Here is an 11,879-nt window from a genome sequence, read left to right as displayed (position 1 = left end):
TAAGAAATAAACATATGAAGAAAAAGTTTATTGTAATTATGCTTAATTATAAATAAAATAGTAAATAAAATAATATAAGACATATATACGAGACTTACCGCTTTAATATTAATAAAACTATATGTACTGCCTGCTGCTACTCCACGAAAAGTTGTTTTCACACAACGCACAATCACTTTAGACAAATTAAAACGTCGCAAGTCGATTTCTAGATTTTTCAAAGCGTGGTGTACTGCATGAAAGATGAATGAGAAATGAGACAGTAATGATGAGAGCCAAGAAGAGCAGTGAAGACAAATGAAAAATGTCTAGCCGCAGTGTCGCACAACTCACGCAGTGCAATCAACTTATCTACCATTAGTGGAGTATGCATTGTAATTGATTTATAATTTTTAAGATGCCAAAATTAAAAGAATATTATTAGCGTTATTAGCGCATAGTTCGCTCCAATACTATACTCAACGTATATTACTTTTTAATATTTGCAAAATATTTAATATTTGCAATATATATATATATATATATATATATATATATATATATTGGCAACAAGCGTTGGCAGAAGCTATTAATTCTATATTTTTTGCAAATATTAAAAAGTAATATACGTTCAGTATAGTATTGGAGCAAACTCTGCGCTAATAACGCTAATAATATTCTTTTAATTTTGGCATCTTAAAAATTATAAATCAATTACGATGCATATACTCCACTATAATGGTAGATAAGTATATATATATATATATACACATATATCAGCACAAAATATAAATGTTTTCAAAAATATTTCTAAATATTTCTATAAAATATTGCATAAAAGCATTTTAAAATGGTTTTAGGAATATTTTAAAATAATTAAAAAATTTTTTGTGATAACATTTTAAAAAACTTTTAAAAATATTTTTAAAAATGTTCTTTTTATCGTTCAGATAATATTTTCTTAAATATTTGATACATATTTTTGAATATTAGTTTAAAATGTATATTCAAAATATATTTCTGAAAATATTTTTAAACATCAAAAAGCGGACATAAAAACATTTTAAAAATATTTTCGAGAATTATTTTATCTTTTAAAAAATATTTTAAAAAGATTTAAAAAATTTTGTGTATATATGATAAATTTTGTCAAATATATTAAATGCGTATGTATATTAGATGTACAATAGATATTCAATATTCGTATATCCGTTTTTGTATATCCTATGTATAAACGTTTTTGGAGTTCCTAAGAATATCCATTGCGTATGTATATTAGATGTACAATAGATATTCAATATTTGTATATCCGTTTTTGTATATCCTATGTATAAACGTTTTTGGAGTGCCTAAGAACATCCATTGCGTATATACATAAGATGTACTTTAGATATTTAATATTCGTATATCCGTTTTTGTATATCTTATGTGTAAATGTTTTTGGAGTGCCTAAGAACATCCATTGCGTATATACATAAGATGTACTTTAGATATTTAATATTCGTATATCCATTTTCGTATATCCTATGTATATGCGTTTTTGGATCTTCTACGTATATCCATATGTATGAACATAAGATATATTACGAATGTTCACTATTTGTATATCCGATTTCATATATTCTATGTATATACGTTTCTGGAAGTTTTGCACCTGTAAAATGCGTATGTATATTGCATGTATTATGGATATCCAATATGGGTATATCCTTTTTTTGTACATTCTACATATATAAGTTTTTGAAGCTTCTACGTATATCCATATTTGTATGTACATAAGATGTGCTACAGACATCTCATTCACGAATATACACTTTTGGATATCCTATGTATATATACGAGATTCGAAAGATGTACTTTGAATCTTACGGATGTCCTATGTACATTCAAGGCGACTTATGTGCTGACTGGGTGTTGACTGTTAGCAGGAAACTTAGTCACTACGCGTTGAGGAAATAGAAAACCAAAGTACTGTGTCTTTCGCAATTTTTAAACCGTCAATACAAAGTCAAATAAATAGATAAATAAATAAATAAATAAATAAATATGTAACATATGACAATATAATATATTAAATAGCTTCAAGAACGCAATCATAAATCCCACTGAAATCCTCCGTATCTTTTTGTAAATTAATGCTTTTTCTTTGGTTTTTTATATAGAACATTTCTGCTATTTCTCTTTTTCTCGTTTATTTTTCTTGATGCAGAATCACAGGAGAATCCCAACGGAACTCATGATCGTTACAAGTCCGATGCAAACTAACAACCGAGTGTGATGTCGTGTCTTTTTTAATGTTATTTTTATGTTCCTTAATACGTGTTTCTAAATGTCGCTTTGTTTGTCCAATATATGTAGGGCCCCCCCGATAAGGGCCAAGTCACAGTATTGATGAATCGGACTGACTATGTGGGGAAAATGAATTGTTTACTGAAAGATGTTTCCACTTATAAACCACTTAATAAAAATCCATTAAACGCTCTCAACGCAAAGATCACAACTTTATTAAAATCTTGGTTGGATAATGGACTCATAGATGATTCAATTTACAAACAATTGAGATGTACTAATGGCAATTTGCCTCGTGCCTATGGTTTACCTAAGATCCATAAAGTAGGTTACCCTCTTCGTATCATAATTTCAACGTTGGGAAGTCCGGTTTATTACATTGCATCTTATTTAGGTGAGATTTTACAAAATGCAGTCAAGAAACCTCGATCTCACATTAAGGATAGTTGGTCCTTTGTTGAAATTATTAAAGATAAAAACATTGATGACGATCATGTCATGATTTCGTTGGACGTGACTTCGCTTTTTACTAACACACCGTGGGAATTAATAAAAGCAGCAATAGAAAACCGTTGGGATGATATCTCACAATTTACTTCATTTAACATTGCACAGTTTTTACATGCTATTGACACGGTCATGCGCTCGACTAGTTTTGTTTTCGATGGAAAATTTTACGAGCAGGTTTTCGGTTCGCCTATGGGGTCTCCTTTGTCTCCAATTTTGTCTGATATGGTTATGGACGATTTGGAATCATATTGTTTGCGTCAATTGGATTTTGAGCCCTATTGTTATTTCAGATATGTTGATGACATTTTTTCAATTATTCCGAAATGTAAAGTGGAGGATATGCTTACGATTTTTAATAGTTTTCACACGAGACTAAAGTTTACGTTTGAATTGGAGAACAATTGTTCCTTAAGTTTTTTAGACACAAGCGTTATGCGAGTTAATGGCAAATTGACGACTGACTGGTTTCGTAAGCCTACGTTTTCAGGCCGTTATATAAATTTTCTTTCGAACCATCCGATGCGTTATAAAATTAGTGTGATCACAAGCCTCGTGGACAGGGCTATTTTACTCGCTGACCCTATGTTTCACGAGAAAAACATCATCTTAGTCAAACGAATTCTTCGTAACAATTGTTACCCGTTAACAGTCATAAACAAAATTGTTAACAGGAGACTTAGGGCGATTAAATTTGGCGGTAATTTTGGTGCGTCTAATCGAGATAAATTTGATACACGAAATGTTATAGTGTTGCCGTATATTAGAGATTTGAGCAAAAATATTACTCGTTGCATAAACAAAAATGGAATCGGTGTAGTATATACCGTTCCAAAAAAATTAGACACTTTGATAAAAAGAGGAAAAGATAGTATTGATAACTTAAAAAGAACCGATGTCGTCTATAAGATCGAATGCGCGAATTGCGACTCTACATATATTGGACAAACAAAGCGACATTTAGAAACACGTATTAAGGAACATAAAAATAACATTAAAAAAGACACGACATCACACTCGGTTGTTAGTTTGCATCGGACTTGTAACGATCATGAGTTCCGTTGGGATTCTCCTGTGATTCTGCATCAAGAAAAACAAACGAGAAAAAGAGAAATAGCAGAAATGTTCTATATAAAAAACCAAAGAAAAAGCATTAATTTACAAAAAGATACGGAGAATTTCAGTGGGATTTATGATCGCGTTCTTGAAGCTATTTAATATATTATATTGTCATATGTTACATATTTATTTATTTATTTATTTATTTATCTATTTATTTGACTTTGTATTGACGGTTTAAAAATTGCGAAAGACACAGTACTTTGGTTTTCTATTTCCTCAACGCGTAGTGACTAAGTTTCCTGCTAACAGTCAACATCTATTTATTTCGGGCTTACTTCTGTCAGTTATACATTGTTCATCAAAACAATGGTTAATTTTGTCGGGGGTTTGCTGTAAATATGATTTATTGTATTAATCTGGTATGTAAACATATATATTTTTGTAAATCTATAATTATTTGTATGATTAAGCGCATTAAGAGTATATTTATATGTATATAATTGTTTATAGATTACTTGAAAAGGGCTGCAATGACAGCCGAAACGTTGTAAATTAAACTAATTATTTAAAATAAATTATTGCCAGTCTGGTCGACTTTAAAATTGGAGGAGAGTTTTTAATAAATAAATATTTAATAAATATAGTATTTATTATAAAAACAGTTAATCTCGGCTCGAATTATTGTGTTACAATAAAAATAAAATCTCAACGGCAATCGGACGACATGCACAAAATTAATAAATTAAAATGAGATCTCAAATCAAACTCATTTATTAAATTCTAAACGTTTCGACCCACTTCGGGTCTTCTTCAGTAGCTGCAAAATACAAAGAAACAAAAATAAAAGATAATCGGTACAAACAGAAAATTATAAAACTCATATACATACAATCCGCAAATAAATTAAATATAGTATTTATATTTATATGTATTGTGATATATGAATTAAAAAAAAATAATGTTATATAGTATTTTTACTTTTGTTTATGTATAATATTTACTTTAAATATTTTTTTTTGTTTAATATATTTCTTTTAGATTATAAATTTTAATTATACACTTCATAAGTTAAATCATATTTTAATTAAAAAATTTAAAACAAAATATTTAATAAATAATATTTAATAAAAAAAGAAAGATATGAATAAAAAATAAAAATAAATCAATTTGTTTATTAAAAATAAAAAATTTCTATACTTACAAATTTAACAATTTTATAATGTTTTGTAGGTTAAAGCTTTTGATTTAATCCTATAAATAAAATATTAAATTAATTAGTTTAATTTTTATTCAAATAAAACTTTATATTATATTCAAAAGTTATAGATTAGACCAATGCTTAAATTTTTATTTTATTTTGTTTTGAATAAAAAGTTTACCATTTCTGAATCATTATTGAACTTTCTTTTTCTGGGGAGAAATGCTGCTTTCGCAAGATTTTCATCGGATATGGTACCCGGTATAATTTTGACATTTGAGACATTCTCAATCAACAAGAAATTATATATATATATATATACAGAGTGTAATTGAAATAACATATATGATAGTGTTAGATTCTCTGGCCAATTTAGAAACGATTTTTCCTCAGTGAAGATGTCGAGAAAGGTCATCAATTTTTACAAACTTCCAATTTTTATTATTACCCCCATAGCAAAAAATGTCACAGTGACATCACAATAAGCTCACAATAGAGTCACAAGGTGACAAAAAAATGTGATGTCACTGTGATGTCATTGTGAGATTATTGGAAGGTAACAGTGATATCATTAATCACAATTGAAGTGATATCATTGTAAAATGTCACATTGATATAACTAGTATATCACGAAATGTAACAATAAGGATAAAAAAATCTGTCATAGCAAGAAAATGTCACAGTGACATCATAAAGATGTTCTGCTGTGACGATAAAATATATATTTAATCGTCACAGCACAACATCTTTATGATGTTACAGTGATATCATCAAAAATGTCACATTGATATAACTAGTATATCACGAAATGTAACAATAATGATAAAAAATCTGTCATAGCAAGAAAATGTCACAGTGACATCATAAAGATGTTGTGCTGTGACGATCAACAATTAAAATTAGAAAAATAAAGTTTAATTTATAATATATTTAATAAATAATTTATATTTATTTATTTATATTTATTACTGCTATAACTAAATATATATTAGGGTGTCCAATTTAAAATAACACGTACACCACTTCAAATATCTCTTAAAATATTCATCAAATAAAGGGCATCATCTACTTTATGACCTCCTTTGAATCAAACAACTTTTATTTGAAATATTTTTCTTTAAAATAGTCGCGTTCAGCAGAATGACTGCTAAGTTGTCATCTTGTCAAGACTTGACGTTGATTTGTTCTAAAAGTAAAAGAATCAACACGTCACCGTTAATGGACGCTACTTAATGTAACCTAATCTTACCTAATCCTAATGCAAGCGTGACCGTGTAGGCGCGTACACGTTGCCCAAAACGCTCTGCAGCGTATACGCAGTCTGTTGGTGTACCAGCACGTGTTTTTTATTTGCATAAGAGGACATTTTGACTCAAAATAAGTGATCTCAGAAGATCACTTAGCAATAAGAAGTGATTTAACAAAGTGAAAAACATCAACATAAAAATTAAGGTTAGTATATACAATATTTTTTATCTTATGTTTGTCTTATATTTTTTTCATATTTATTGTAACAAGATATCTTTTTTTCATTGTATATGTATATTTAGGAAAAAAAATATATTTTGTGAAAAATATGGGTCGCAAACGAAAACACTCAATATTTTATAGTGCAAGACATAAACGAAGATTAGTTGCAAGAAACACAGTAACAGATATGAATATGATAACTCATCAGACTGATTCTGCGGATTCTATGGCAATAATTAATAATAATAATGATCAACTAATTGTTGTTGATGAGAATGCTTCGTCTTTATGTGATTCTGATAAAGTATACTCAGATAGAAATCTAAATCAATATTATGATGAAAATAATATTAACTTTCTGAATGAAAATAATGCCTGTATGATACAAAATTACACGGATGCAAATAAGCTGCAAGCTATAGTCGATAACAATTATGAAAATCTGTGTTTAAATGATAACGAAACTTTTATACATGACATAAGTAAATGGGCTATTGAAGAAAAGATATCACTCAAATCACTCCGTCACCTTTTACAGATATTGCAAACACACACTAATTATACTTTGCCTAAAGATCCACGTACATTATTGCAAACTCCTAAATCAACTGAAATTATACAAATTGAAAACGGAGATTACTGTCACTTAGGTCTCGAAAAAGCTCTTCTAAAAATTATTGAAGAACGTAAAAGATTGAATTTTGCTCTTGATAACATTCAATTATTTATAAATATTGATGATTTACCTATATATAAGTCTTCCACAAAGAGTTTATGGCCAATATTATGTGCAGATAATATTATAAACAATGTATATGTCATTGCCTTATATTATGGTGAAGGAAAACCAAAAAATGCAAATGAGTTTTTAAAAATGTTTGTAGGTGATGCTATTGCTTTTATAAATAATGGGATTGATTATGAGGGACAGATCATAAAAGTCGAAATTAAAGCAATAATTTGTGACGCTCCTGCTAAATCATTTATTTTAAATGTAAAAGGACACACTGGATATAATAGTTGCACTAAATGCATTATTGAAGGTGATAATATAGAAGGACATATATGTTTTCCATACACATCTAATATGATGTTACGTAATGATAAAGAATTTTTTACTGGATCTTATAATCTTGATTATCAAACTGGTGACACAATTTTAAAAAATATACCAAATCTAGGCTTAGTTACAAATGTGCCACTAGATTATATGCACCTGGTATGTTTGGGTGTTATGCGTAAACTTATTATGTTATGGCTTTCAGGACCACTTAAGATAAGATTATCAAATTCAGACAAAGAACAAATTTCTAAGAAACTAATAAAGTTACGCAATTATATTCCTTCTGATTTTGCTCGAAAACCAAGATCATTAAAGTATATCAAACATTGGAAAGCCACAGAATATCGGCAATTTTTATTATATACAGGTCCTATTATATTGAAAGGAATACTACAAGAAAATGTATATTTAAATTTTCTAACATTACATGTAGCAATCACAATTCTTGCACATCCTACTTTAACATATCAAACTTCTATTATAGAATATGCAGAAAATTTATTAAAACATTTTGTAAAATCATTTCAAGTTATCTACGGTTCTAAATATATTTCACATAATATTCATAATTTATTACATCTTGCTGCAGACGTAAAACAATTTGGTGCTCTGGATAAATTTAGTGCATTTAAATTTGAGAATTATATGTCTACGTTAAAGAAATTAATTCGTAAAACTAACCAACCATTACAGCAATTAACAAGAAGATTTGCAGAAATTGAGACAATACATAATAATGAAACATTCAAAATATATTCAAATTCATACGATATGGAAAAATGTTTTACACGCTCTCATTGTGATGGTCCTATTACGAAAGATTTCATTTCTGTACAACAATATAAAATTTTTTGCAATAATCAATATTATATTAACTGTGATGATCCAAAAAATAATTGCATTTCTTTTGAAAATGGACAAATAATGTCAATTTTAAATTTCATTAAATCTAATGACAATAAAATGTATGCTATTGGCAAAGTACTTGTGTTAGTGGAAGATTTATATACACAGCCTATTTCGTCATTAACTTTAAATATTGGTATCATGTCTGAATATTCTCATCTTCAGACATGGGAGTTTGATAAAATTAGAGCAAAAATGTTGAAAATGCCTTATAAAAAAAATTATATTATATTTCCGATGTTACACACAACTGAATAATACATGTTTAATATTAATTTGCATTTGTAATTAAATAATTAAACGTAATTATAATACTCTAATATAAATTGCAAATATTATTATTATTATTATTATTATTATTATCGTCACATTTTTATCATATTATTTACATCATAGATTATTTATAATTTCAATGCTGATCAATTTTTATTTACAGTTATTATGGCGTATAATATTGTGGAGTTCGAAGATGGTTTACAAATTGTTCCTTCTGAATGGTTAACTGAAAATAATAAGGAATGTAAATGGCCATCATATACAAGTCAAATTAAGATAAATAAAGCAATTATGAAAAGAATATCTCCTTCTGATGATTGGCAATTATATAAAATAATCCGTATTTTTGGTAGCAGCGGTTAGTAATATAAAAAATGTATTTTATTTTTTTATCAAAAATTATATAAATTAAAATTATAATATATATGTATTAAAAGTATATATTAAAATTTAAATTTTAAGTGATATTTGATTATAAAATATATAAAAACAAAAATCTAATTTTTAATATTCAAAAATTTTATACGTTTTAGATACATATGATAAAGCTATAGACAAACTTAAATTAGCTGAACAAATATCCGATATAGATGGTGATGATGGAAATAACCTCAAAAAATCGAGATATCAACGAGCAAAAAAAAATACAGGTTCATCTCCTGATAATTCTGATACAAGCGACACAAGCATCAATAAATTAAAAACTCGCAATGATTTAGAGTTAGATAATTTTCCTAATACACCAAAAGCTTTAACAATAAATAAGAGCAAAATCTGTGAAATAAAGACACCATTAATACAAGGTGATAAGAAAATGAATCGAGTAAAAAAAATTTCAAGTTCTTCTGATAATTCAGATAGAACTGACACAAGCAATGATTTAGATGAAGCTTCTAATATATCAAACGATTTAAATAAAAGCAAAATGACTTATGAAATAAAAAAACCACTGATAAAAAATTATAAGAAAATAACTAAGCCTCCGATACAAATAAGTAATGAAAAAATAATTAATATTCAGTCTAAAAAGTCTGCAGTTACATATAGTAAATCTATAAGTTCACAAGAACATCGAACAGCAAATAAAGATGACCTTGTTCCACAAAATTCAGATACAATATCTACATCCGATACTTGTAATGCTGAGATTGATTTAGGTAAAAATATATCTGTTATTAATTTTAAATTTTTGTAAAAGCTTACCTATATATATATATTATTAAAGTTTTAACTTTTTTTATTTATATCACTGTAAACATATATTTAAAATGGTATATAATTCGTAATATTTATATAATCTGACAATGAGTAGATATACAATAATATGTGTCAATTATTTTTGCAGATTTTCATAATTTAATTATCAGGAAACTAAATGCAGTATTGTTAAATCTTACAACAATTGATGAACGTTTAATAAAGTTGGATAATCACATAAGAAAAAATGAGGAAACGGATTTAAAAAAAAATGAACATTATGATTTCGATTTGCCAGCAGATACCGTAGAACAATTACAGAGAATTGATAATCAATTAAAAAACAAATGTGTTGCTGCAAAAATGGTATATACAAAATATTATCATTTTATACTTACGATTAGAAACATTTTATTGAAATGTCTTATAAAAAGCAATATTTTGGACATATTTATTTATTTATATAATGTTAAATAATTTTAAAGAAGTTAAAAGAAAAGTAATGTTAACTTTTTTTATAAGAGAAAAACAAATGTTTATTATTTTGATATTTTTAGATCATAAACTAATATTAATTAAATTATTTTATATTTTTAGACAAGACAATTGAGCTTTTTTAGGAGGTAAGGATCATCATGATGTGATTTCGTACATGATGAAACATATTTTAACAAATAAATTAGCAATGGAATATAGTTGGGCTGGTGCAAAATTGAAAAATGCCTTTAAAAATCTTCGCATTACTATATGTATCATAAGTAAGTATATAAATATTTAATCACAGAAATGTTTTTATTGACATATTTTTGACACTTATATATAGCATTCTATGCATGGTTATATTGGATGATGCTATTAGAACTCTAATATCATTATTCAATAATATGTAATCATAGGAATATAAAATAATTTTGAATAGTATATATACATATATACATATATATATATAAAATTAAGTCGCTTTAAATTTTTATATAATCTATAACCACACATATCTGTTTAACTTGTTGTTAAATGCTGCGCGAACTTCAAGAACCAATTTAACAAATAAGGAAGTTGAGGATATAATTGCAAGATGGCTAATTTAATTTTAGCCAAGCAGAGATAGAGATTGACCGAGATTTGTAAGTTATATATAATATACCTCAATTTAACTATTTTATCATCTTATCTCAACTTTTTATTTTTTATAAGAAACTGATTTTAAAGAGGGTGAACACATGCACTATCTGTTCATTATTGCGTGTATAGTTTTTTTAAATTAAATACAACATTTAAGAACTTATTGTTATTTTGTATAGAATATTTATTGCAGAATTGACTTATTGCACCTATGTATAACAATCACATATTTTCTTTTTAGGAAAAAGGAAGAACAAAAAAGAGATGCGAAAATGAGGAGATCTAAACAAGAAAAGGACAGGTTATTAAATATAATAATTTTAATATATAATAAATAAAATATTTGAACGTTATATTTACGTTTATTGCACAGTTTATTATTATTACGTTTATTTATAGATTTTATAGAGTTTATTTTTGCATATGTACTTTTTTTATTTTGAATGTATTAATTTCATACACAGTAATATATATATATATTTTATTATTTAAATGGTTACAGTATTAAATACATATGCATAGTTGTAAGTGCAATAAAGTAATTATTAAATATTATTTTTAAATATAGTATAAAACGAGAAAAGTTATAATAATATTATACAGTTGAATATTAAAGTAATTTAAGTTCTAAGTATTTTAGTACTTTTATGCGTAGCTGGTAGCATAAAAAATAACAATCACTATGTTTATTTTATTAATGCCTATATACTAAAAAGTTATGCACATTTAAAGTTTTCTAACAATTGTATAATTTTTTTTCATAATTCTGATAAAGTGATAACTAGAATTTAAAAAAAATTACTTTACTAA

General features: G+C 26.5%; 2 protein-coding genes across 2 annotated transcripts; both read left to right on the top strand.

Annotated features, from left to right (window-relative positions):
- Positions 1-2,397: 2,397 nt before the first annotated feature.
- Positions 2,398-5,072, top strand: LOC146724439 (uncharacterized). Its single transcript, XM_085479896.1, has 2 exons — positions 2,398-3,484; positions 5,068-5,072. The coding sequence occupies exons 1-2, from the start codon at positions 2,398-2,400 to the stop codon at positions 5,070-5,072; spliced, it is 1,092 nt and encodes a 363-aa protein (XP_085336022.1).
- Positions 5,073-9,608: 4,536 nt separating this feature from the next.
- LOC146724438 (uncharacterized) lies at positions 9,609-10,703 on the top strand. Its single transcript, XM_085479895.1, has 3 exons — positions 9,609-9,907; positions 10,096-10,313; positions 10,545-10,703. Exons 1-3 carry the CDS (start codon positions 9,676-9,678, stop codon positions 10,572-10,574), a joined length of 480 nt encoding a protein of 159 aa, XP_085336021.1. The 5' UTR covers positions 9,609-9,675; the 3' UTR covers positions 10,575-10,703.
- The last annotated feature ends 1,176 nt before the right edge of the window (positions 10,704-11,879 follow it).

This window comes from Nylanderia fulva, unplaced genomic scaffold (genome assembly GCF_048542155.1).
Source record: "Nylanderia fulva isolate GAGA-0341 unplaced genomic scaffold, ASM4854215v1 Scaffold1313, whole genome shotgun sequence".
NCBI lineage: Eukaryota > Metazoa > Arthropoda > Insecta > Hymenoptera > Formicidae > Nylanderia > Nylanderia fulva.
Note: the sequence above shows the minus strand (reverse complement) of the source record. Positions and strands in the feature narration are given on the sequence as shown.

Excerpts from the sequence above, each read along its gene's own strand:
- LOC146724438 (XM_085479895.1), top strand. The coding sequence starts at position 9,676 with ATGACTTATGAAATAAAAAAACCACTGATAAAAAATTATAAGAAAATA. Across the intron at positions 9,908-10,095 it reads TAATGCTGAGATTGATTTAG|ATTTTCATAATTTAATTATC; the intron begins GTAAAAATATAT and ends TTATTTTTGCAG. Across the intron at positions 10,314-10,544 it reads AATGTGTTGCTGCAAAAATG|ACAAGACAATTGAGCTTTTT; the intron begins GTATATACAAAA and ends TTATATTTTTAG.
- LOC146724439 (XM_085479896.1), top strand. The coding sequence starts at position 2,398 with ATGAATTGTTTACTGAAAGATGTTTCCACTTATAAACCACTTAATAAA.